Source organism: Dermacentor silvarum, chromosome 2 (genome assembly GCF_013339745.2).
Source record: "Dermacentor silvarum isolate Dsil-2018 chromosome 2, BIME_Dsil_1.4, whole genome shotgun sequence".
NCBI lineage: Eukaryota > Metazoa > Arthropoda > Arachnida > Ixodida > Ixodidae > Dermacentor > Dermacentor silvarum.
Window position 1 is genome coordinate 56,015,792 of NC_051155.1, and position 27,061 is coordinate 56,042,852.

A 27,061-nucleotide genomic window follows, 5' to 3' on the forward strand; every position below is an offset into this window, starting at 1 on the left:
TGCTCGGACTAACTAATTCGCTAGGTCATCCTGCGACATATGCAAGTCTCTGGTACACCAGAAACGTGTGCCCTGGCTTTGTTGCCATTAGTATATAGCATGCAAATTAACTTCTCCTTTGCATGAACAGTGCAATCGTGAACACATGGTCTTTTTAAATATTTAAAATATCTTATACTTCTTTACAGCAATATTAGCTCTGCGCTGCCAGGTGACTGGCACCATGCAGGCCGCTCTCGTTTACGATGAAGCCCCTTCATCGCAGCAGTAGTAGTGTGGAGGGGCTTTAGCTTGCGCCTCCACGCATCCGTTGAAACGACCATCTTGCCTGCGCTTTCTGTCATACCGGACACGCTTGGTGCTGCGACAGAACGTTTGTAACGCACACTGCTTGGATAGCTCTCGTGGTAGATCGACGACCAGGCGGCTAGCGGAGATGTTGGAGAGGCTTAGCGCACTGGCTGCAAGACACTGGAAGTAGATGACACGATGTCGTATAGTGACGCAGAGCCAGTGAAGGCAGAGCTTAGCCCCGATCGCTCGGCGAACGAGCTGTGGAGAACAAGAATGTCTAAGGAGGAGAGTAACTTGTAATCGTCTGTAGCCCTCTCAACATGATACGCTTCGCTTAAATTGTGACACGAATCTTTTGTTCTAGCTGTACCCTACACGTCTACAAAATTTGTCCAAACCGTTTCAGGGACCCTATAATTTAGGAATCGCATGTTTGCCCCGTAAGCTGTTTACTTTATGCCGAGTTCCTGCCACTGCCTGTCTACCTGCCTGCCTGCTTGCTTGCCTGTCAGTGTGACAGCTTGCTAATGTTTTGTGTGTGTACGCTGCATGCTTTTTGCAGGTCTAGCCAGATGTACTACATGTTTGGATTCCTTTTCCTGGTCTTCATTATCCTGATCATCACCTGCTCGGAGACCACCATACTGCTCTGCTACTTCCACCTGTGCTCTGAGGCAAGTTCCCCCCCCAAGACTTGTGTGCCGCTTTGGTTGTCCATAAATTTTAATTCTGATGCACACCAGGGCTGCCGACATCGCGTGCTGTTGAAAGCAGTTGAAGTGCAGCGTTGAGTTCAATGTTTCTTGTTCACAAACTGATCTGTATCGAAGAAAGGAACATTGCCTCAGAAAGATCGGTCACTGTAAATCTCTCGCCACATGCATCGCTTGCTCTTTGTATTGAAGGCACTAATCTTTAGTGTCTCTTGAGTAAGCACTGCCCGCAAACACTTTCAGAATTCCTCGCGAGTACCCTTGACAGCCTATGGACCACGACTCGAAGAAACAGTGATGCGTATTGTCCTTAGCTTTGTGAACTTTCAGGGGAGCATGCCTTACAGTGCAAGAGACGTGCAGGACATGCGACACATGTTTGCAGCCGTTTCCCAGCCATCGGTGAAGTTCTGAGTATGCGTACATTGTTTTGACTTCTCACGGTGACTATTTTTAACTGGATTGTCACCGTTGTTGATTTGTCGCTTGGCACAAGATGCGCATGCTGCATTCAGGGTTCTCCCCTCGATGAGCAGTGGGGCAATGCTGGTTGCTACTCCACTCTACTGCCCACCCTTTGGAGGGGAAACTCGGCAAATAGAATGGCCCATTTGATCAGTTTCCGATTTTAAAAAAAAATTATTTTGCAATTTCATGTGGTCCTTCATCATGCGGGGAAACATTGAAAGAAATCTAAAGTAGAAGTTGATAAAATTGCATTTTTCTAGTTTGCTGGCAAGAAAAATTGGGTAGAAAATCCGGCTTCGAGAGGTGTCATCGCACCATGGATTGTGTGGCTTTACCTTGACGCAGTGCTGCCATCGTGGTACTGTCATAAAGAGGAGAGATTGGGGCTTCAGGTAGCTCCAGCGTTGCATTTTGCCATGCAAAACTAAAAGCATAATAAGCAAGCGAAAAGATGAAAAACTGGCGTTGTGATTTGTCACTGCTGCCACATGCGCACAAGAAGCACTCCTATTGGCTGACGCCAATTTTAATCTCTGGCGCTCATTTTGACAGCGGCGAGCTGTGCTTTTTCGTATCCTGGCAAAGTTTGTTGATTGTGGTAGGCTGCGTCGCTGGCTCACTTTTCTTTCGTTAATGTGTCCAAATTGCAAAATTGCCGAGTGTACCATTGAAAAATAGCGGGATGGTTGTATTGAAAAAATTAAAATGGTTAATTGCATGTATACCCAGCCTCCTCCCCACCCAGGCTGCGTCACGGACTCTCGTTTTTTTTTGTTAAAGTGTCCAAAATGCTAAATCGTTGAATGTTCCGTTCAAAATGCTACAGTGGCTGTATCAAAAAAACAAGTGATAAAAACATTTATGTGTACACCCCGTGCCCCCCACTTGCAAGATCTCGCCCCAAAAAAATTTCAGCAGCAAACCCTGCTGTATCCGAAATTCCTCGAATGTTGTCACTGATTCTGTAGTACCAAATCAGATTGTGCACACGTTGTGGACTCTGTAGTGTTGCACATTCTCAAATGTATGTGAGCACCAGCGATTACTCTAGAACATGGGTTCTCAAAGTGGGTTCCGCGGAACCTACGGGTTCCGCAGGCCCCTGCTCGGGGTTCCACGAGCCACTGATAAATTTTCCCTGGTCCCGCTCTCGACAAGAGTCTAAAACGGCGAACATGAGGTGCGCTTGATCCAAAGAACCTCCATTACTCATGCCCGAGTTACGGTGCCCGAGTGTCAAAAAGCACATCACAGTGCGTAACAGCAACGCGCGAACTGCGCAATAAATACGCAAGCAGCTTGTAGCCACCCAACCTCTGAGAACGGGCAGCGCGCCTAAGCTTTCGCACTTGAATCTCGGAGGCCGTAACTTACCACCATGCGCCTTTCTCCTATTTGTAGATAGGGTAGGTGCCGATAGCGTGCGCACTGACCTATACGTTGGAGGAAAAATTTAAAAAAAAACGCGGAGCACCGCAAATGCGCGCCACAGAAGAGCAAGAACGGCGTAGCGTTCAACCGAAACGAAGCGGCGCAGTCCGCATTGCCATGGTCCTCAGCTTGCACCGTGGTCCGCAGTGGCAATCGTACGCGGCACGTGACTGACAGCAACGCCGAAGCGCTTCGTGCCTAATTGTGCCTTTAAAGCCTCTATTCTTGCGTTTATCGCCACGCGTAGCACCGCGTTCGCGGCTATTCGCATGCCTCCGTAAGTGCCTAGTCTCTATCTCTGATTGCGTCGATAACCACCACAGTTTCGTCCGCAGCGGTTGCGGCAAATAGTTTCATTTTCAATCGATGCGCGCGTAGGCTTCGTGCCTTCACAACTGCGTAGTTGCCTCCCATGGCAGCGTCGATAGCGACCGCAGTTTCGTCCGCACTTCTTGCAGCGAAAGGTAGCTTCGTTTTGACTTGGTGCGTCTGTCAGCCGCCTGCCTTCTGAACCGCAAGGTCACCGTCCATGATCGCGTCGATAGCGGCCGCGGTTTCGTCGACAGCGGTTGCGGCAAGCAGTAGTTTCGCTTTTACTCAGTGCAACGCTGTCGAAGATAAAAAAAAATGTCACAGTTTTGCCCTAAGGGCGAAGCAATGAATGCGATAGCAACACAGCAATGTCATACGAAGTAAGGTGAGCGGCTTTGGTAGCAATATGAATTGTAGTAAACATGAGCTGATTAAGTAAGCAGGTGTGCTGCGGCGCAAGTAGACCGACATGAAGAGAGACTCGATGACCACGAGAAGGCGCGTGTGAAACGGTGGTGTTGATGAGAAGCGCTGCCCGTGGGCAGCCCGTGCGAAGGGACACACCTGTAGCGCTGCACTGCCGATCTGGGCAGCATTGCATGTGTAGCGTGCATTGGAAAATGTGGCCCGACTATTACTAACTGTGGTGTGAGCGCGCACAAACAAACATGAATAGATCACACTGAATGACTGCAGACAACGACTGTCAAAACGCTGGCAGCAAACGCATATACGCCGCAGCGGGCGAAGGTACGTGCGGCCTATCGCTTCAACGGAAACTGAGCGGCGAATGCACAGCGCATAAAGGTCAGAGCCGTGTGGAGATAAGAGACGGTGCGAGCGAGCGACGAGCGCGGTTGTTGGCAGAGTAGAAGTGCGCCCCCCCCCCCCCCCCCCGCTCCCTCCGGCGCTCGCTTCCCGCTTCCTTGCTTGCGCGTGGAAGATTGAGTGCGTTCACTCTCCGTGACAGCGTGCGTCCCCGTACGCTTCCACTCGGGCATACGGCGCGCAGTGAAGATTTTATCTATACGGAACCTCACGGCGACGGCGACGGCAGAAATCCGGTGGAAGTGTCCATATAATAGCTATCGCAATAAAAGCACCGGCTACATCGCGATGGACGGACAATTTGTTGGCGAGCAGCTGAGTGGCGAAAAAATAATCGGGAGGGTGCGCCCGTTGGTGCAAAGCGCATCTCAGATGAAAACGCGCGCCGCGAAGGATGTCGCGAGGCCTTCGCCGCTGCTAGCGCTAATCAGTCATGAGATGAAGAGAATTTCAGGTACCGCACTGGTCTTGTGCTAAACAAGATTTGACGATTCATTGAGTAAATAAAAGCGTGTTGACGTAGTGCAGCATTTGTTTGTTTTCTTGATACCCTCGATAATTCGGTTAAATCGGGGGGGTTCCTTGGCACTTTATGGAGCTTAGCAGGGTTCCCTGGGATGAACGTACCTGAGAACCCCTGCTCTAGAATGTATGGTGATACACGTACTATTAATAGCAGACAGGCATCACCCACGAGATCAGGCTTCAGCAATGGGCCATTATACTTGCCGCTGTCACTGTACTTTGAGTGTTTCTTGCTTCTCTGGGCACAAGTTCACTCCCTAAAGAGTTGGATTCGTGACTTACAATTTTGGCACTGTCTGGCTATTCACCATCACTGCAACATGACAATACGCTGGTTCTAGTCATGTCACCAATAATAAGCGGTGTGTGCTTGGTCACTACTTGTAGTGGAGCCTATCCAGGAAATGCAAAGTGCTGATGGCTTCCAAGTTGTCACAGAATAAGTTGAGGTGTATGTCCTGAGTAAGGACCCCAACAATTGGCAGACATCCTCTTTTTCTTTTTTTGTAGCAAGCGTTGCCCTTGTCGCCTTTTTGTTCAGCCTACTGGACTCACTAGCGTGCCTTTTGTTGCCTGTTGAAATGTGCAGGACTACCACTGGTGGTGGCGGTCCTTCCTGACCAGTGGCTGTACGGCGTTCTACCTGTTTGTCTACTGCATCCACTACTTCACGCGACTCAGCATCACGGGCGTGGCCTCCACCTTCCTCTATTTTGGATACACCCTCATCATTGTGTTCCTTTTCTTCCTCCTCACCGGTGAGTGGGCTTGCTTGCTTGCCAAGGATTCATTATTGCATCACACAGAACTTCGGTTGCCTAGACACTATAAGGCCAGCAACTTGCTGGTACTTTGCATTGCCATTATCTGAGGCTCCACCAACATAAACAGAAGTGTACACGAACAAGGAACACATTTTGATGCCGTACCTTAAGGGGGGACATGGTTTATTGAGATAACTTTGTTATTTCTTGATGAAATTTGATAAAACTGCATATGCTTATTCAGTTTTTTGTGTTGATTTTAAATATCCAATTATATTTTGCATATGCATAGTGGTTGCCAAGATAATTAATAATCGCCTTCTATTGTTTGCTGAAACAATGAAAATTGACCTGCTAAAGCGAAAGTTGTAAAAGACATATAGTTGGATACTACAGTGCATAAGGATAGCAACGCTGCAAGCAGATTAGAAATTGAACAATAATTCGTCATTTTACAGCTCATTGAAGTTATGTGTTCACATTATCAATAATAAGAGCAAATGTAGATGTAAATAAAATTTTTTTGAAGTTGAAAATTAAAAATATGCTCTCAGCGTTTCCTTGCCAACCAATTTAGCTTTATGCTGCAAAAAAAAAATAATAGCTCTAGCTGTCCTAGGTCCAAAGATATTGATGCAGCAAACAAGCAAAGTGACCAAAAACCATGTTTTGAGAAAAATGAGAAAAAAGAAAACAAACTTTACTCAGTGCAATACAGTAATGCTATTTGCATGTTTACATTCAGACTTGACTAGTAAGCCCCATAGCAATCTGCTTGCAGCACTTGAAGCATAATGCATTTAGCTTCATATAGCAAAATAAAAAAATTAATAAAAAGGTGTCGTTTGTTGATTACCGGAGCACCGCATTTCGCACGCAGCGAGATTGTTCACGAGGGATGGGTTGCACATTTAGTCTACGCGTCATCAGCGTAGATCGCGCGCGAGATGAATATCTTTAATCGCAAAAAATGTCATTGCTGTTTGCCAATGACTGGTACTCCGTGTGTCGTGCACAGCGAGATAGTTCACGAGGAACGGCGTGCACGCGTGAATGGCGGCCAACTCCGTGCCGACGCGGCATCGCCGCAGATTGCACACGAGATAACTATCTCTAAGGCGGGACCGCTGTCCCGTTCACCCTTCCCACTGCGACACCGTAACCTGCGCTTTACACAAGACAGCGGAGTATTTATAGAATCGAGGCTTACGATAACGAAGCGCGTCGCCAGCTAGCGCATCCGAGCCAGCCACGGCGGCATCAGCGTGGTGGCTTCAGGGTGAGCGAGAAAATGCGATTTTCGCTTGGTAGCCGGCGTAGAAGCAGCCTCGCAGTTTTTTCTGAAGTCTTCACCAGCTCCAAATCGTCAGGCTGCAGTAATTGTGCTCGAATGCCGCATGAACACAAGCCGCTGTCAGTACCGCTTTCATCTGCTAAGCCTATTTCGCAGTCACGGGAGGAGGCTTCGGCGGCGCTCAGCAGGGCTGGCCGCCGTGCCGAGCGCATTTTTAAAAGCTATTGCGCACTTTCGAAAGTTAACACCCCTCGTTTCTTCCGTTCGCGGCATCTAGAAAGCCGACTTTGACATCGTTTCGTGCCGAGTTTCGCACGCCTGAGCGGCCCGAGCAGACGACGGCAAAAATCCACCAATGGAATGGCGTGCTGACGGTCACACGCCTCAGTCGACGAATGGAATTGCGCATCGGGACAACTTTTTTGCGGGCTATTTCTTCGTAGCCATTCAGCGCACAGAGTAGCGGTGGCGCGAAAAATAAACGAGAAGAGTGGCTTTTTCAAACAAGACCATGATGGCTGCGATCGGAAACCTAGAACGGCAACTGCGCATCACGGAAAAAGGCCGTTTTTCCGTGATGCGCCGACGTGATTCTGCTCGCCGACGTGATTCAAAACGTCATTACGACCAAAATATTGGTCCAAGATGCGTGAAAATTTCTGAGATAATGCATCAGACACTGTAGAATCCAAAAATAATGTTTTCAAAAAAGCGATTTTTCGGTCTCGAAGACCCGTGTCCCCCCTAAGTGCAGTGGCCCATCAAAGGATGTGTAGTTGCTAAACACTTCATAGCTTTGATGGTCTGTGTTTGAAAATGAACCACAGCATTTTCTATGCACTCTGGCGAGAATGAAAATGCAAAGCTAATCCTGCTTAGTTATTTGCTTTGAATTTCCATTTATGCTGGTAGCGTGTCATTTTTGTTATTAATGCATGCGGTGTGAGAAAAATTAAAATGTCGCTGCTGAGAAGGAGGCTTAAGTTCCCCACTGCATGATTGAAAGTGTAAAATGGTGACTTTTATTGAGATAGAAATTACAGTCAACGTTTGATTTTTCGGACTCCCTAGGGGCCGCGAAAAATCGGGCAGTTCGAAAACATGAATTCATGCCTTTTACAGCCCCCAAGGGCTCAAATCGCCACAGGCACGTCCGAAATAGCTCTGAAGGCGTGCCAGTACGCTTATGACGCATATCGGTGCTCAAACTGCGATAGGAGAACGGCGGGTGCGCAAGTGTGCACCCGTCGGAATACATAACATTTCCCGTGACAGTTACCCCTTCCCACTCTTGGTATGTTTCACCGCAATATTTCTCATATGCTTCACTGTGTAACATTGCTGTATTGAGGCGAAGCTGACTTCTGGGAACCGCCATTGTGCAACGTGTCGTGCTTTCCGAGCTTCCAAGACATTGGCAAGGATTGCAGAGGCAGAGTCGATGCCATTGCTAACAGCGGCGAATTGTTTCAATGAAAAACACGGCATCGAACAGAAAGAAGCTTGGTAGCGAACGTCGGAAGTTGCTCGGCCTAGCATCGCTGCGGTGGTGGCTGTGGCTACCACAGAATAGGCACAAGAGTGCCTATTCGAGGCGTCGAGATAATCAAAATGGCGATGCTGGTGGCTTCGATTAATGCCATGTGGTGATGCGGTGTGGTGAATGACCTGCGGTGATGGCAAAAAGTCCGAAAATCGGACGGCGAAGTTTGAGCATCCGAAATTTCAGCCGTTCTTATACATTGACTCTATAGGGTACGTGGCAGTGCCCCGAAGGCATCTCAATTATCGGGCATGTCCGAAAAATAGGGTGCCCGGAAAATTGTTCGTTGACTGCATATGGACACTGCAGGTGCATTTCTGCCGTCGACGGTATCGCCGCGATGCTCCGTATAAGCCAACAGGCGATAAAATCTTCACCGTGCACCGTATGCTGCATGTGCCAGTGAAAGCATGCAAGGGTGAGCCGACGAAGGTGGCTCAATCTCGGCACGTAAGGGAGACAAAGCGTGTCGTCTTCCGTCGCACGCAAGGCACTGGGGGGAGGGAAGGGAGGGGCGTTCTACTTTGGCGGCGGCTGCGCGGGCGCTATCTTGAAAGCGATCTGCGATGGGGACAGAGTGCAAAGAGTGCCGATAGCTTCGTGTGCGCTATGTTCTCGCCACTTAGTTCACATTGAAGTGAGAGGCAGCATGAAGGTCAATTCGCTTGCTGCTGCTGCCGCGCTTTCTCACTCCAGTGTTTTGACAGCAAGTGTGCGCACATGACGCCATGCTTGTTAATTTAGTTAGTAAGCAAATGTTTACAAGTTTATACGGCCGATAAAACTGCTATCCTTGCTTCGTATAGCTGTCTGCAAATTTACTATCGCAATCGATGCTGTGCCTTTCGGGCGAAACTGCGACTTTTTTGACAAGGAAAAGTCAGCGCTTGTCCATGTCTGTTCTTCAGTCTTGTCCTCGCCTAAACGTGGAGCTTCTTTTTAATCATGCAGAACCAACTAGCCAAATCTTTGATGTCCTTACTGCCACTATTTGCGGGATGTGAACTTGCCTTAAATGCAGAATCCCAGCACAGTAGCATATGCAGGCTCAGCTTAGGTTGGAAGCAATTTCTGGCCCTCTTCCTTCAGGCATTACAGCTTGACCAATTTGCAGTTGCGCTAGCTATAGACGAGAAAAGCACCGCTGGGCAGCGCCGTCATGGCACTGTGAGCGCACCCGCGTGTTTTAACGTCTCTGCTACTGGTGCCGTCATCGTGCAAACCGTGAGCGCTAAGTGCATTCAGTCCGTGTAGTTTGCAAAACAAATGTTTAGTTAAGCTGTTTGGCTCGATGGCTGCAAAAGAATGTGTGGAACGTTTTGGTATGACCCATGCTCTGGCATGTGAGCATAGAGTTAGTGTGTCGTCTTCTTTGTCATCTGCTTTTCTCATACCATTTCCTCCGGAAGTGGTAGATTTGTACCGGCAGTGTCGGTCCATTTGTGTTTCCGTCGCTGTTATGACAGTTAACTACACAACAGTAATGCACAGTGTTCCTTTTCGGCACTGGCAAAGCTGCGGCCATCGCAAACAAGACCTTCCACGTATAGCCAAAATGCAATTCTGCAAAGGAGCAGCAGTTTCGAAATGCACACCCACTTGAAGCAAGTGTGCGAGAAATTGAGTCTTGCTTTTCAGGAAGGAACTTCACCTAGAGAAGTCTAAGGCAGCTAGCTGTAACTGAAAAAAAAACGTTCGTCACAGCCACGATTCTTATGTCCTTGCAGGCACTGTGGGCTTCTTCTCCTGCTTCTGGTTCGTGCGCAAGATCTACAGTGTCGTCAAGGTCGACTGAACAGCGGGACAAGACGTCCACCATGCGCCGTCAGTGTCAGATGGTTGTCGTGGCTGGCCGAGCGCTCTTGCATGGGACGCAGAAATGAGACATTGGTTTGTGGCGGCAGCTTGCCGTACGTACGTCCGCCTGTTGTCTCCAGGCAGGTGCAGACGACAACTTCTGTGGGGGTCCCTTCCGGTGTGGCAATGGCCAAACTGTCTCGCCAAGCCTGTCACGTGGCAGGTGTTGTGCCTGAGGAGTGAACCACCAAAAGAACCCACCCTGGAGGGGGAGAGAGAGAGCCACTGTTGCACTTGTGCCAGCGTGGCGTTCTCGTGTGTAGTCTTGTCCATTTTTGTTGCTTTGTAGTAGTACTGAGAAGTGTTTTTACTGCATATTTTTGTGTGTGTTTCGCGTAGCGTGCAATGCCCCCCCCCCCTCCCCCATCCCTGCCTGCCTTTGTTTATTTCTTTTTTACAATGTTTGTGTTACAATTTGTTTCGTTGTGTCCACGCCATAGTTTTGAGCAGAACGCTAGACAGACCCAGTCTGCGGAGTAAAAAAAAAGTACATTTGGCGTCGCATCGTTCAAGCTACGGCGATAGTCAAATTCACTGGCCCGAAGAAACCGCTACCTGGCAATTGTCTTTTGTTGCCATCTTGTATGGTTGCCGTTGCACTTTAGTCTGCACATGTTCCTTCTCACCCTTAGTTATGCTAATCACGCCACGAGTGCTCCTTGGCGATTGTCCACAGGGTGGCTATTACGAGGAAGACATGTGTGATTGTGGTGCATGTGGTGTGAATGCAGATTAATGCTTACATGTTCTTGGGGTTTTTTTTTTCTTCTTCTTCTTTTGGGCACAGCATGGGCTCGCTTACTGCAGTCAAGTTAGTCGATAACAAAATTTCAAACACTTATTGTTATGATGAGGTTATTGGTCTACTCTGCTAGTTATGCGACTAGAACAGGGCAAGTGCTGTTAGTTCACACTTTAGGTCCGCACGACCAGTTTAAATGCAGTTCTCAAGCTGTGCATTGCACACAAAAGTGGGAGATGCTGGCTGGGTAAGGCATGTGTTTTATAGTAATGCTGTTCATTTGTTATTTTCTTCATACCCGTCAACAGCCGTGTATTTTAATGAACTTTGCAATTGGTGTGTGAAGTCCCTTTACATTTAAGTTATCGAGAACACGCCCACCTTGTCAAACAATCTTGTCGCATTCTAGTAGGCTGTGGCACTGGTTTTTGAAAGCTCTACAGGCAATCTAATTGTGTGCAAAACTAAAAATTATTTGTTTTCCCGTAATGAAAAGCCTGTTGTGCACCAAAGTTGTAAATGTGATGTTTTTTTTTTTCTTTGTATATTTCATGCAGTGTTCAATACCTCTCAGTTGACCTGGCACAAACTTTCTTTTTATTATTATTATTATCATGGTTCACATAGTTTGCTCGGAATATTCCAGCAGATGGAAGCTGTAGTGTACAGTTGTGTGCCCTGTAATGCTTGTGATAAAATGTGATGACTTTCCTTTTTTCTAAAGGTTGTCTTGAGCGTGGGCAGTGGTTTAGGGTGTGTGAAACTGGCCCGTTCCATGGGCACTTTTTTAGGATAAGTCATAAAATGTCCTGGCTGGCAATCTCCTGCTGCAGTATCGCTGTAGCATGCCACGTCATCAGCTCTATCACGAGCTCGTCACGTTTCTTACACAGCTCTGTGCCCGGGATGCCCATGTGCACTGCTGCTGAAATTTTTAGCCACCCCAAAACTAACGAAATCTTCATTTTGTACTATAAGGAATGAGCTCTTGAAAAGTCTTCTTAGGTTGTAAATCGCCACAGTGCTTTGAAGTTGCGAAATTGTGCTACGTCGTGCATGCAGTGCAGTGCGTTCATTTGTGCATGAGCAAGTATAGCAGCAATGCACTTCTCATGCAGAAATGTAACGCCACGAATCTAGGCAAACTTGTCAGTCAAACTTTGTGTTGTTGTTGTAGACACCATGTTTGTGTGAAGCACTACAGCTCTACGACTTCGTTTCCTAGAATTGATGTTTGGGTAATGCGAGGATTCATTCTTTTTTTGTTTACATGCCATTGTGGTCTGTTATGTTTTGGGCCAGCGTTTGATCATAGTCAAGTAATGCTATCCTTAGGTGGTGTGTTTTGAAGCAACTGAAGGTTGCCTTTTTTTTTTTGTCTTGTGGGCTTAGCTGTAGCATGCTTGGAAGCACTACATACGCTGTGCAAGATAAGCTACTGAAGAAGCATGTATTAAATTTATTATGTTGCTCAACTGTCTTGTGAGTGTTCGCTGTTTTCATTGGGGGGTGGTTTTGGCAGGCAAACTATTTCTAGAGTGCTGTTGCAAGTAAAGAACTTGTGTAACAATGTCTAAGAAACAACTGATTGGAGTCACTCAGTATTGTATAACTGATTTTCCCCTTGCACCATCTTCAGTGCCTCCGTGCACAGTGGCTACTGTGTCTGTTTCAGCTTGTGTTTCATTACCTGAAAACTGCTGACTCGTTAGCACTCGCACTCATGCAAGGGATTGCTGCACTTTGAGCCTTGGTTGTATGTTGGGTTGCAGCATCAGCATTCGTGTGCATTTGCAAAGGAAAGTATTTCAGCAATGAACACGCAAAATCAATCTTAGATGGTACAAGAGCAACCATTATTTGACTAAAGCTGTTTGTTGTTGAGCTGGCGGTTATGCCAGTGAGCTAAGGGCATGTGTGTCATTCGAGGTCGCACAGCTGTCTGGTGACGAATAGCTTTTGTTTACAGGGCAAGATGGTGGTCTTGGAGCAGCTGTTTCTAAGAACCTTCGTTATTTTTTCCTGGACTCTGCCAACTCTGACAATATTATTGTGTTCATTATGTGCTTGGCTTGCAGTTCCTTCAACTTTTGCTTCAACCCCACAAGTGTGGTGGCTTCCTGAAAAAGGAAACACCTCCGAGGCCCTTGCTTCTGTGACCTTCGCAACACATGCAGTTGCATAGGGGTTTCATTAGAGTTCTAGCCTAACAAGCACATCTTTGCTATACAGGATCCTATGATGCTGAAAAATCCCCAGCACTCGTGACCACATTCTGTGGGGCTGTGTTCAGCACTCGCCTAGGGCTGTGGGCAGTGTTTTTGCTTTGTATGGCCCCTTCTGTCAGAAAAATAGGCAAAAATAGCTCTAAATACCTCATTTCAATGCCAGCAGGTCGTGCATATTGCATGCAAGAGGAAGTGTAGTGCAACACCTGGACGTGGACAGGAGGAGGAATGAGAGATGCACAACTGCTTTGATTTTTCGATAAGATATACAACTATTGTTCCTTGTGTACATGTCCTGGTGTTGCACTGCACTTGATACTATTTCAGTAAGACTGACCAGCAAGCATACGTTGCTGCCTTCATCAACCGACAAGGACAACATGGGGATGTATGGCATTAGGAGTCCCTGCACACTGGTTGAGAGCGGATTTACCAGCTGTCACTAATGCGCTGTTGTGTAACATGATGGTATTATGTAACAAGAACTGCACATGAAGCACAACATTGTATATGGATGGTACACTCGTGTGGATCACCCAGTTTGTTTTCTTGCTGCTGATAGGATTTTTTTTTTCTGCACCGCTTTATTTTGTCAAGTTTTGCATACAGGAAGATTGCGTTTTTAGGGCTGATTTGATGTTTCCAGAGTCAAGACTTGCGTAGTAGTTGTGATGTACACGTTTATTCCGAGAGGCATTGTGCTCGGTGAGAAAAAAAATGAAAAAGGCAAACAAGGAAGGATGTTCATATTGTATTGTACTGGTGGCTTAGCCTTGTTTCTGCCCTTGCAAATGGGTAAAAAATGCAAAAGGCCTTGGGTTAAGCTTAGGGTTAGGCCTTTTTATGAGGGCGTGATCGCACGTGACGCTGTTCGTCGTGCAAGTTATCTCCCTATACTTCCCATCCTCGGCGTCCAGAAGTGGTTCGTTGAGCACCTGCTACAGTGCAGGGGAAAAAAACGAAAAAAAAAAGAAACGAGAAAGTTTGTTTTAACAAAGAGCTAGATGTAAGGCGTCGCCATGTTCGGGTCTGGATTATGGCAGCTAGGCACAAGATGCCGGTGCACGATGTTTCCGCAAGCAAATGCTGCTGCGCCAAACGCAGCCGTGTTAGCGCCATGAAAAGGACGCAACACGCGCTCTCCGCAAGCAAATGCTGCTGCGCCAAACGCAGCCGTGTTAGCGCCATGAAAAGGACGCAACATACGCGCTCTTGACATAGGGCCAAAATGGCGACTAAGATCGGTGCTCGAGGAAACTGTCCGCGTGGCTTGACGTGCCACTCTTGACAAAACGACTCGAATCTCTGAAAGACGAGTTCGGTCACTGTTGCGTCACGTCAAAGCTCGGGAGGGGGGAGAGCACCGCGTTCATCTTGGGTACGCGACGCGACGGCTGTACTACACATACGTGCGCAGTGGCTTGGAACTTTCGGCAGGTACCGTACGTGCCAACTTTTTATTTTCTACGTGCCAATTGGTTAATTTACTTCCGAGGGGTTCTGCCGTTGATTAGAGCGCCTCCTTCAAGCGCCGCGGCCAAATGTAATGTAATGCTCGGTTTTATGTGCGCGTCTGGGAGAGTCGAGTTAATAGAAGCAATACGATTTTTTTTTTTTTTTTTTTCTGCGTACATCGTGCTTTCCACTACAAGTGTCCTTCTGTACAAATTGCTTGAAGCGCGAACCGTTTTAAAAGTTGTTTACAAGTTCAATTAACTATGTGCCAGTGGCAGTGCCGATCGAGGCCTCTGTGTGGGGCAGGTCTACAAGCACTTCACTGCCGACAGCACTGCTGTCAACGACAAAAAACGAAAAAAAAAAAAAAACACGGCAAGCAACGTGCACTTCTATTGCAACTGCAAATGGATTGACACAGTAATTGTATTATTTTTTTACAGTGGGTTTCGGGAGGGGCGGGGGTGGCTTTATTGCTTTTTCAGCGCTGCGCCGTGTTGCTTTTCCGTCGCATGCAATCCGGGCGCGGGTCATTTATGTCACCTGGAAAAGTTCCTCGAGCTGTCTTCGTACACCGTACGGGAAGACGTCCGCGAAACTTGCGCACAGCGAACCGAGACGACGCACCATTGGAAGGCTGGCTACTTGAGGTGCTTGAAGACATCCTTGGAGGCACAATGGTCGACGCAGTGCAGGAAATCGAACAGTTCCTCGGTGCACGACTCGAGCGTCTGCGAGCGACTGCGGACGCGCGCGTTGCACTCGTCCAGCTTCTGGTTGTAGGCGACGCACTTGTCCTTGGCGCGGCATTCGGCTCGTAGCGTGTCCAGCGGGTCCACCAGGCCTTCGTCGGAGGAGGCCGCTTCCTTCTTCGCCTTTTTGTCCATGATATCCTGTTGCTATAAGGACGCTCGAACCGTGTCCTTGAAAGGCTATAGCGACTTCTTCGATACTGTAGTAGTTGCTACAGAGGAAACGCTCGGGTTTCAACGAGGTCTATGGCGCAGCTTTGGAAGCGAGAGGAAATTGGCTCAGCGATGATGATGATGGCCTTAAAGACGTCACGTGTCCATGAAAGGAAAGAAAACTCGTACGTAGTTGGACCAATGCCAAAATTACCGGAACATTCGTTCACTGTGCTCGTTTACGATAGCGAAGCGCATCGAAATAATTTTTCGCTTTAATTGCGTCCCCATGAGCAGGCATGCGACGCTAAACAGCGTTCCGTTTGCACTGTGGTCTGCTAGCTGTACCGCAATTGGTACGGCTCAACCTTGATCTGTACTGTAGACGTTGGTTGTGTGTGCCTTGTAGCGTTCCATATACAACGCTGGTTCCCGCGTACGTCGCTGCGTGGTCATTGCTGATGGGCAACATATCCGACGTACCCAGCGCTGTAGCGATTGCCCCGAGGAGGCGCTGGTAATGCTAAGTGCAATTAAAAAAAAATACAATGTCTTTTTTCAACAAAACTAGGCAGCGCTGGTACGCTGCAGCCGTTGATTGCCATAGCAACAGTAAAAGTAGTCAAATATGTTTTCGAGTATATGTAATTGACACGTGTACATTAACCCATGGAAGAACTGTACACCCGGCCACAAAAGTTTACGCACCACGGGATCTCGGAAAACGTTGGACTCCCGAGCAGCCTGTAGCAGTAGCCAGTAAAACTGTGTGCGACAATGTTGTTATAGCATATCGAGGCCCGAAGTGGAAATACCAGGCTGCGCTGCGTTGTGGGGCTGCAGCGGAGATATTCAGCTTTGTCCTCAGAATTCATGGTCCGTAATATTTTGTGGCCGGGTGTACATTTTGGCGCCTATCGAGAACAGACGCGCAGCGGATTTAGGCTATATAAACGCGGCCCGGCCGTAACCTGGCGGGCCGCGGCGGGCCGCGTTGTCGCCTATCGCCCTGGCGGCGCATAAACGCGACACATCTCGCGCTGTAGCACGTGCGTCTCAAAGAGCTACTATATATGCATTCGGCGACGAACGGCGCCCCGCCGCTCGGGCTGCTATTCTGGACATTGTGAAATTCGCAATCTTGCCGGCTCTGCTTGGCCCAGAGGGCTGCGTGGAGCCTCTCTGATTGGCTCAAAATGCCACCACTACGGAATTAAACAAAAATGACGGAATTTGACGAAGTACAGAACAGCACTCTGGGTGGGGCGAGAGCACGCGTGCCCTTTACACCGGCGGTGAAAGTTGGCGACAAGATATATATATATATATATATATATATATATATATATATATATATATATATATTCGAGGTATGAAATCGCACTCTCGTATGCGCTCACAGAAATATTTGCACATTTTGGGACTTATCTTGTACAAATGTTAGTCGTCATCTAATTTGCGTGCGACGCTGTGCTACCGGTATACTTTCAGGTCACGAACGGCATATAAGCGCTTGTCAGCGTGCCATATAGTGTTCTTGACAGGAAATTATCGGGCGCGCAGCGCTAAGGAATTTATAGGTGCACGTAAGATGCATTGACCATTATTGTTTGGGGACTATAGTATGTTCGCCCAAAATTGTGTAAACATTTTCAAACGCGCGGTTGTTCGTAAGGACTCATCCACACAAGCAGACTGGTGTGGCAGGGCCCGTGAGACTGCTGAGGCCGCAAGAGTCATGGACACCGCTTGCGCAAGCAGAAAAAAAAAAAAAAGCCTCCTTCTTTTCGTTTTTAATGGAATATACAGACTGATCCTATACTCTGTAATTTGCTGTTCGCGTTGCATTTGTCAGTGATAGTGTAGATTGGAACAGAACTGCGCTGAACAGGAGCGCGACACGATTAGCACCAAGATTCTGATGACGCCCGCTGGAAGTCGCCTCATCTGTTTATCTCGGGACGAATCCCGAGGAGCTGTCGCCACGTGGCTAGGTGGCGTCTTCGCAGCGCTCTTCGACTGTCCAGGTTGACACGGAGGAAAAAAAAATTGCCCAAAGCTATTTCGTGCGGATTTCCCTCGTCACACTTCGTACAAGCGGAGTCTGCCCTGCCACTCAACTTAAAGTAATGCGGTATGAAATGCATGCACTTCAGTCGGGACCTCTAAAACTTCGAATAAAACGGTATTTCGAATAACGCGATTTCGTTATAACGAGGGCTTGCTGCGTATTTAACCTTCTCTGGAAAGCAACGGAAACATTTACCCGCCACGGTATATCTGCGGCTGTGTGCCGAGCGGGATGTCGAGGTTTCGGTCACCGGCTGCGGCGGCCGCATTTCAATGAGGGCCAAATGCATAATCTAGTTTAGGCGGAGGTGTGTGCGATTATTCAAATACGAATCGAATGGTATGCGTATCTTCTGTTCGACTTGTATTCCATTCGAGAAATTCGATGTTCGAAGTTGTGGAATATTAATTTATTTCGGATATATAAGCAATAGGAACAGTCATTACTATCACGAAGGAGATGGAACGACGTATGAGTGAGGGCTGTTTTGAAATTAGTGAACTATATGCGACATGCGTATATCAATGGTATAAGCAACTGATTTTTTAAAATCGTTTTTAACCAAGCGGACTCGGCGCGAACGTGGTATTTTACGTTGCTTTAGATGTGATAAAATATTCGGTTACGAGAGGTCACTTTTCCCGAATATTCTCATTCGATTCGGCAATATCACTATTAGGACACCCCTAGATTTAGGTGCACGTTAAAAAAAAATCTGAGTTGGTCAAAATTATTCGGGAGCCCTATACGGCGTCAAATCCACTGCGAAGTTACGCGACTCTACAACTTTTTAAGGGAAATATTTGGGTGCACTCATACACGAGGAAGCTCGGGCCGTTTTCTCTCCTGCGCGGCCGTCACGGCGAACAGCTGCAAGTACACTGCAGTGAAGACCCGAGGTGCGCGGACCCCCGGAAGAAATCAAACGCTCGAATCAACGTCCAGACAACTTGGTTCAAACTTTTCCATTCCGAATATTCTTTCACTCGGAGCCTCCTCTCTTGGAAACTATACGACGGGGACGTTTGCTCAGCCGTGGAGGAATTGATAGTTGTTTCAGGGAGATTCTCTGAAATTCTTCATGCGTTATTTTTAATTCATGACAATCTGTTTCTTCCAACTTTAGTATTAACAGCAACGTCCTAATACCATCCAAATCTTGGCCAATCCCCCGCAGAGGGTAAGCGCCATCGTAGAAGGAAATCCAAATCCTCGAACCGAGCGGCGCGCAGCGCTTGAGCCCGAAGAAAGAAGAAGAAGAACGTTCTTTTGAAGACGCTCGATGGGCCCGCGGAGTGCAGCGCAGGCGTTCCCCATGGCGGAGGCCGCCAGCAAGCCGTCGCTGCCGCTGTTGGTGCTGCTGGTGCTGCAGGCGGCCTCCTGGGCACCGGGAGCGGTGGCCTTCTACCTCCCGGGGCTGGCGCCGGTCAACTACTGCAAGGAGGACGCTACCACCGCCCAGTGCCAGGTATATACGAGTGCGCATGACTGTACTATACGCTGACATATGACACTCCAGACTGTGTGCGTGTGTGTGTGTAGTAAATGCAGGTCCAGGCCCTCTAAAAAAAAAAAAAAAAGAAAAAAAGAAAAAAAAAACCGCGTGGCAAGCCGTCAGCGTGCCATATATAACTGATCTCCTTTCTTCGAACCACATTAAGTTCCGCTATACCGATGAGGTGGATGCGTCATCTTAAGAACGGCGCAGAACACATGGACAGGAAAGAAGACGACAGGACGGCAGTGACTCAACTGGGAAGCTTATTGAAGTGAACACATATTTAAATACGATCATTTCACGTGCACTACAAAAATGTTATATACAGAACAAGCGTGATACTTATCATGAGCATGCTCATACAGCCCGGATGCGTCGATCATGACGTCAAGATCGCCGGTTCGCTTCGTTCTTGCGATCACTGCGGCGGCCACACGTGAGAGAAGCGAGAAGAAACACGAACGCGTGCAGAACTCTCGTTGGTTTCTTTAATTTTTTTTTTTAATGAGAAATGTGATAGCCAGCATTGCGGCACTAGGTCAGCAGATTTAGCTGCGTGTCATGCACGTCACGGTAATGTCATGCATGCACGCCGGCCAGGTCTCTCATTTGGAGACCAGATTTAGCATGAAAGTGAAACATTTTACTCGTGTTTCGCAATCGTCGTACATGCCTGTAGTGTCATCTTTTGACGTTCGAGAAACGTGTGATAAGAGTTTCTACAGCTTCGAGAATACGTGTTAGTACTGATGATTAGAGGCCGGATCTTTGGGCATTAAAAAAGCGCGTTTTAGTCGCCAAAAATAGGCAGGCAAAGCAACGTTTTAGGCCTCCAACATCGTAAATATAGGCACAATAAATGTTTACATAAATGAAAATAATTTCAAACGAAGACGTGCGCGACCTTTATCTACGGCAGGAAAACAAGAACTGCTATTGCTTATGATGGCCCAAAGGAGCCAACAGTTGAACATAGCTGTGCAATTGTCCCATAAAACTGCTGGACTAATGACGATCATTTAGCGTAATACAAGCACACTGCTCATATTCATGTTCAATGGCCACTGTACTCGAGCGTTTCATAAAGTGAAACAAGCATGAAAAATAATATTTGAAAGCTGGGAATACTGATTAAAAAAAGCGCTACTTTATGTCTGCCTGACGCAGTTAAATTAAGACACAACAAGAACAGACAAACAATAAATGCAAGAGAGACTACAATTTATTAAGAAATTAACATGTTCTTACATGAGGACTGTTAGCTACAACTCTGGCAATTTTGTCATATACAAAGTCATTATCGGAATTGTACAAGCAAAACGCCCCAACGCTGCCAAATACACTTCCGCCCACTTGAAGTGCACGTGTTTGAAGAAATCTGTTTGGAGAACACGCGGAACGTAGTCTTAAGAATTACTGTCAAGATTGTGGAAACAATAGCAAACTACCACCATCTCAAGATTTTTTGGATTCAAAATGGTTCCTCTTGTCACTGAGAATGATCTTCAACGCTGAGAAGGAACGCTCGACGGCAGTGAACACCTTAAAAAGTAAATTACAAACAAAACAAAAGCCGCGTGCACATTACATTTTTTTCTTTCTTCCTTTGCTCTTTACTGTCCTTTCCCCTGACGGCTCTCCGTGGTTTCGCATTCGCAAACTGCGGCGCGTCCCATTTCACAGCTGCTAGGGATTGTTTTCCGAAAGTTCGTTGAACTAGATGACTAGGATGAACCCCATAGAATTCCGAGCAGTCAATGTTGCCCGGTAAAATGAATAATGGTCTCTAACTGCACTCGAAAGCGAAACTTGAGGTTAGTGTTCATATAGGCGCCGATATTGAAAATAGCCATTTATAGCGCTGGTACGCGCTGGTAAGGATGCCCCACTGCATCGTCCCTCTTCAATACAATAGGCATTCATATGCATTTAGGCACAAATGATAAAATATGCATTTATAGGCACTATAAAACATTCTGAAAGCCCTTCTTAACCTCTAATTCATGCTCATATATCAAAATGGGGCGATAGGAGCGCAAGGAACAAAAAAAGGCATTTGCCTAAAATCCGGTCTCTACTGATGATATCCTGCAGATTTCGCTCTTAAGGACCCTAGAAATTTTAGTATCGCTCCAGTGCGCCGCCACGTTGGTCCCGCACAGTCACGCTTTGTCAATACGTACGCGTGCGGCAAAAAAAAAAAAAAAAAAAAAAAAAAAAGCTTTGCAGATATAAGACGTATATGCCAATCCAAGGAACTCGTACATCACAGTGAAGCTATGTATACTTGAATTCACACACCCTTCGGAAGTGTACTAGAAGTCTGCATTACTGTTGTAAACGCTGCACTATACAAATATACCCGAGCTTCTTTCTATGCTTCTTTGCACGCTTAACAATCTCAGGTTGTCCGAATAAATTCGGAGTGTCACCGTATAATCAGATCGTGATTTGTGTGCGTAAAACCCAGAATCTAATTCATTTTGGTTTCATTATATCTTAGCTTTGACGGAGACAATTTTTTCCTGAAAAAAAAAAAAACATAAGGAAAAGAGAGTACATATAATAATAACGTATGGTACGGCATGGATTAACGCAGCAATGATTTACTCAAAAGGCCCTGACACAACAAATATCCACGCAATCAATTTGTTTTCTATTCGAGTGGGGTATATATATATATATATATATATATATATATATATATATATATATATATATATATATATATTTATATACGCAAGGTATACATTTATGACTCTCGATGACTACGTTTCGAAGCACATTCGGAGCTCCGACGTATGGCTGTGTTGCTGCAGCTGTTCTTTGATTGACATTTGATGTCCACCACGTCGCCGTATGCCGCCGTCGGACTTCACCGCGCCGCTGCAGCTTGCACGTAAACCGTTAATGTGAACTCCCTTCAGCAGCTTCGCCGCTGTAAATGTGCGCGCGTAGTGTAACGATATGATAGGACAGCAGTATGATCGGCTATATATATATAAATATATATATATATATATATATATATATATATAGTCAGTGACAACCTAACAATAAAAAAGGTAAATGGACGCTGTCAAACTGTAACACAATTTGCGCCAGCCAATTAGGTTCGCTGATTTCCGTCACTTAACAAGCGGTTTTGCACGTCAGCCGTTTCCAGCGGCGTACAGATGTGTCACTGCAGCTGGTTTTCCAATGAAACCTGAACGTCTTGGCTAATTTTATGGGTGATACTGATATCAATGCTCAGCAATATATTTAGCATGCAACAACGAGCTTTTTTTTTTCTCAAGTTAGCCTAATTAACATTTATATTAGACGATCAAAGTCGTTAAGCTGCGAGTGGATTCCACCTGATTTGGCACTCTTTCAGAGGTGAAAATCAAGTGCACTGCGGTTTTGTGGGCGGAGCTTGTTTGTAATGGATCAAAGGGGAACAGACACGAGCTGCGCCATGCAGCGCTGAGCTTGCCGCTCCGAGAAACCGGACTCGTGTGTCTTTCCAGTGGAGCTTGCCGAGAACGAAATGCCTTCTTCCCGTGCGTCGCAGTGTACGATAATCCTCTCTTTGAGCTTTTCCAATAAATGAAACACGCACACCGTTCCTCGACTACACGCGTACATAACGTTTCGTGCATTTTATGGCGAAAATTATCCATATTGTTGTGGTCAGCTACAAAACGATAGTGTAGTTTGGTAACACTTTTTATAGTTAGAAAAGAAACGTGGAATCACTAATATGCATTCCACGATACCGAACAGGCTGTCTTAGCGTCGGGGCCTTGTAAACCCGACGTCGGGTCTCGGAAGGCTTCCCACTTTCGACGTTTGCAAACACAGGCCCTGAGGCTAGCCTGTCTTGCCTTGGTTTTGCCCGCTGACGTACCCCGCAATGAAAAACCGCAGTAGTGCGTCATACAGATTGAAGCCAATTTACGTTTTCAGCACGTCTCGTTAGGAGCTAACTTCAATTTTATCAGTGCCTTTCGCCATAAAAATGCTCGAGAAATTATGCATACATATGTGATTGGGCACCCCCATGCGCGTTTCCCTTAAAACATACTTCATTTTCGGCAAGCTCGCAAAGACAACACCGGAAGTTTCTCGGAATCGCAGGCTGGCAGGTCCCTCAGCTGCCACAGTGAGTTCGCAATCGAGAAGTGAGAATCCTCCCCCCCCCCCCCTCAAAAAAAAAAAAATAATTTGAATGGACTGAATTGGTAAAACGTTGAAAAGGATAAATTTCGAGCGTTGTGAGCACTTAGCAGAGTGGCGCAGTGGAAGCGTGCTGGGCCCATAACCCAGAGGTCCGTGGATCGAAACCACGCTCTGCTACATTTCTTTTTTCACTTTTTTTTTTTTTTTTTTTTTTTTAGCGTAGTGTTTTTTTTTTAAAGCTTTATTTTTAATTCGGATCTTTAATGTCTTCTCACCGCGATATTCCTGCGTACCTGGAAAAACAACTACGTTGAACACAGCGGCGTGCGCGCATATACTAGGGTGTCCCAGCTATCATGCATCACGTTTAAAAAAAACAAAAAGACGGGTCATTCTACGCGAAGATAACCAAGCGCTTATTGTTCACATTCTAGTAGAGCAGCCGCCAGTAATTTATTATTGGTGCCATTCAATTTACTAATTAGTTTCATTTAGCTATTTTTTTTTCATTACTGCTTAGAACGGTGTATTGCCAATGAAGCGTTTGTATAAAATTGAAAGAAACTTAACACTGGCATGTTTTCGGTTAGGTACTTCTTGCCCGTTTATTTTCACGGCTGATAAGGAAAGTCCGCGAGAAATGAAAACTGTCACGTGACTAACCGTCATCCCGCATCAAAAAGCAGCGCCCTCAAACATGCTCCACAGGAGTTAGCGAGCGCGCTCTTTACCACGACGCATCAACCGTCAGTTATCGGCACTCTTTCCTTATCTAAAGTCCCTCAATAAATATCCTTATCCACAGCAAGGCGCCGTCGCGGGCGGGGCGTGCCAGAAAAAGCGCCAGCTCTGGCACCAACTTCTACGGAATTTTTGTTTGAGGCCGCTGCTTTTTGATGTTCCGGTAGCGGGCAACACGCTGCAAACCTCCCTGACCCGCTGCTTTCTGCAGCTGCCGGCAGGCGGCGACACAATTTTATGCTTGCGACGTCGCGGCAGCAGCTCGCATCCCCTTTTAAGTGAAGGCAACTTTGCACTTTTTTTTCTTCTTAAGAACAAGGCATTTAACTGTGGCAAGTGTTATACTAAACGAAGTCGACTCCAAAATGCCATCTTTCTGCAAACTTTGAGCAAGAACAGTGCAGCGGTGAGCGCAAAAGCTTTTTTTTTTTTTTTTGAACATTCGCAGCGAAATATGCAGGACCCTGTATTTACGCTGGTATTTACACTACCGGCGACAGCGAGAACTCTGTCATTAAAGAAAGAAATGGTGCGTCCGCAGTGGAATTTTAGTGAAGGACATAAATATATACCCTGCAAGCGCAGGCCTGGTCTCAGTTGTGCCGCGCAGGCTTCATTCGTGTACAAAAGTAAATACACTTGCAATGCGTACACATGCGTTGCAGACGACAAAACTGGCTGTGCCGGCGTCCAGCAGAGTGGCGCAGTGGAAGCGTGCTGGGCCCATAACCCAGAGGTCCGTGGATCGAAACCACGCTCTGCTACTTGTTTTTTGCAGTATTAGTTATGGATATACCTTTATGTCATTTTGCTTAACGTAACCCCCCCCCCCCCCTTTTTTTTTTTTCTTTTTCCATATTTGACATCACATCATTGATACGGGGCTTTTACAATTCCAGCGAATTATATAAAATCTTGCTAGGCTTTGTTAAACCTTTAAGCTCGTCGTTCTGATTCATTGTTAACTGCCAGTACGTTATTAATGAGCATCCTCGTGCCCTGCTCTGATGGACTACATCATATACGCATAGTCTTCAGTGAACGTTGAATGGAAGCATGATGTCAGCCAACTGCACGAGAAGATTGAAAGTGTAGAAAGTGTCACGAGCACGCCTAGCGCGCGCCTTGATGAAGCGGAAGATCGTATCGTTCAGTGTGCGACAACCTGTTTATTCTTTGTTTCGGGGTGCCAGACATATTTCGGCGGTTAATTTCGAAGCAGTCGAAAGAACAGATTTTAGATTTGATTAACAAAATCCTAAAGCTCACCCAAACATGTGATCACATAGCTCGAGCACATAGGGTTGGTCGCTTCAAACAACAAGGATCGCGACCATTAATAATGAAATTTGCAGCTTCCAAAACCAAGGAACAAGTTCTTTCTAAACGTTCTAACCCCAGGTGTTCAAAAATAATCCGGAGCCCTCCACTACGGCGTGCCTCATAATCAGTACTGGTTTTGGCACGTAAAACCACAGAAAGAAAAGAATATGAGCGAGAATACTTTTCTGAGACAACGCGAAGTATAAGAATTAAGTAAATTAACAGAATACGGTAAATGCCTAATTGGGCCCTTAAAATTTTGGTACAAGAAGCTTATCGTCGGAGAGAAGTGCATGTTACGGCTACGAACTATCCAACGAAGCTGTCTACGAAATAGAGTATATTGACCCTTTTCGTGCTGATCCCGTGGGCGCTGCCATATTTGATCACGTGGTGACGCGTCCATTGCTTGCCTCAACTGCCTCCGTTGCCTCCTTGTTTAAATGCAAGTGCATGACGCCGGCGCGGCTTAGAAAACCTGTTTTAGGATATATCGTAGACGGTGACTAGGTGGACGACACGAAGCTTTGATCACAACTTCAGAGAACATGCAAAAGTGCTTTCGGAGCTGGTTAAGCTATGTCCAAACGGCGCAAGCAGTGTATATGGTGCTCGTTCTAAAAGCGGAGCTAAATATGTATTCCAAGCTTTCCGATTATGAATTCAGTCAGGATTAGATGGCGCGACGCCGTGAGCGCCATCTCGTTTCTCTAAAACAAACTGCTTCGCGAAAAGGGTCAATAGGCCCCAACCGAATTCAGAGCTCGCGAACTCTTGTGTTTTGCAAAACTCGCAATAACAAAAATGAGGGGAGACGCTTACAATTCCACGAAGCGTGTTCCTTCCGTCGCATTCACTGATGTTGGTATTTGGTTCAGTAAAAGGTACGAATTGTCTTCTCTAGTTTACAGCGCTGACGCTGACGTGATAGCGATAACCGAAACTTGGTCAACTAACAAAATATCAAACGCTGAACTATTTTATTGCCGTAAAAAATGTATGTTGTGTAGCTTGCCATTAGCCAAAATTTCAGAATGTTTTTCTATCCCAGTAATCTCTGAAATAGAATCAGGCTGATGTTGTTTAACCGTTGATTTCCAGAAAATTATCTTAGGCATCTGCTACCGGCCACCGTCAAATCGTTCGTTTTGCGTTTACTTGCATGACTGCTTAAATCAGGTTACAGTCGGGTTCCCGGGAGTGTAGGTAATTCTTATGGGCGACATTAAGTTTACTAATGACGACTGGTCGAGTGTGTGTCCCTTTTCTAACCCATCGTGTAATGAGGCTGATGAGTTTATCGCAATTTGTTTTGACTTTACTCTAGCTCAAACGGTCACCGTTCCAACGCGTATAACCGGCACTACGTCATCCTTAATTGATCTTGTGCTAACGTCGGCGGCCGATATTTTATCCCCAATGATGCACTTACCTGGCATAAGCGACTATGGTATATTATATTCCACGCTCACGGTTTTGCAACCATTGACACGTAAACGATTTAAGCAAATAAAGGATGATTAAAAAAGCTACATTTCCTGCAATCATCTAATGAATCGTTATATCCCTATCCGACGCATATATTCAAACAGCAATGCACCATGGTATAACCTGCACCTAAACAGGCTAAGTGAAAAAAAAAAAAAAAACGCATATTTCGTATCGCTAAACGGTCACCAAAGCCTGCACACTGCATATGGTTCTCATATACAAGGCCGCTGCCGAAACATGCGCCTCTAAACTAATAACAGCAGCGTTTTCTTTCTACAGTGTTACTCTTCCCAAGCTATTAAAAACTAACAGTATAAAATTTTGGAGAAATAACACTACAAAGCCCGCACTAAGGACAATGTTCCCGACCAAGCATATACGCTGAAGTGCTGAACGATACGTTTCCTCAGGCCT

The 27,061-nt window shown here is 46.4% G+C and overlaps 3 protein-coding genes, 1 long non-coding RNA gene and 2 other non-coding genes across 8 annotated transcripts in view; 4 read left to right on the top strand and 2 right to left on the bottom strand.

Moving 5' to 3' along the window:
• The window catches only part of LOC119441492 (transmembrane 9 superfamily member 2), a 271,918-nt gene that overhangs the window by 58,865 nt on the left and 185,992 nt on the right, over positions 1–27,061 (top strand). For 2 of the 3 annotated variants that reach the window (XM_049661346.1, XM_037706114.2), the window contains exons 14-16: positions 857–968; positions 5,161–5,329; positions 9,900–12,246. In XM_049661346.1, coding sequence (XP_049517303.1) covers positions 857–968; positions 5,161–5,329; positions 9,900–9,967 — 349 coding nt within the window. In that variant the 3' untranslated portion in view covers positions 9,968–12,246. Of the gene's footprint in view, positions 1–856; positions 969–5,160; positions 5,330–9,899; positions 12,247–27,061 lie in introns of those variants that run through there. The other variant, XR_007465488.1, reaches the window with a different exon arrangement.
• LOC125943007 (uncharacterized) overlaps positions 10,357–27,061 on the bottom strand; it is a 203,004-nt gene continuing 186,299 nt past the window's right edge. Inside the window, exon 2 of the long non-coding RNA XR_007465490.1 lies at positions 10,357–10,584. This is a non-coding gene — a long non-coding RNA (uncharacterized LOC125943007). The remainder of the gene's footprint in view (positions 10,585–27,061) is intronic.
• LOC119441493 (cytochrome b-c1 complex subunit 6, mitochondrial) lies at positions 14,916–15,491 on the bottom strand. The gene has a single exon (XM_037706115.2). The coding sequence runs from the start codon at positions 15,339–15,341 to the stop codon at positions 15,096–15,098; it is 246 nt and encodes an 81-aa protein (XP_037562043.1). The 5' UTR covers positions 15,342–15,491; the 3' UTR covers positions 14,916–15,095.
• Positions 18,698–27,061, top strand: part of LOC119441495 (transmembrane 9 superfamily member 2-like) — a 194,004-nt gene continuing 185,640 nt past the window's right edge. The window contains 1 exon segment of the mRNA XM_049661345.1: positions 18,698–18,898. Coding sequence (XP_049517302.1) covers positions 18,713–18,898 — 186 coding nt within the window. The 5' untranslated portion in view covers positions 18,698–18,712.
• Trnam-cau (transfer RNA methionine (anticodon CAU)) lies at positions 23,198–23,269 on the top strand. Its single transcript has one exon. It is a non-coding gene; the product is annotated as a tRNA-Met (tRNA).
• Trnam-cau (transfer RNA methionine (anticodon CAU)) lies at positions 24,526–24,597 on the top strand. Its single transcript has one exon. It is a non-coding gene; the product is annotated as a tRNA-Met (tRNA).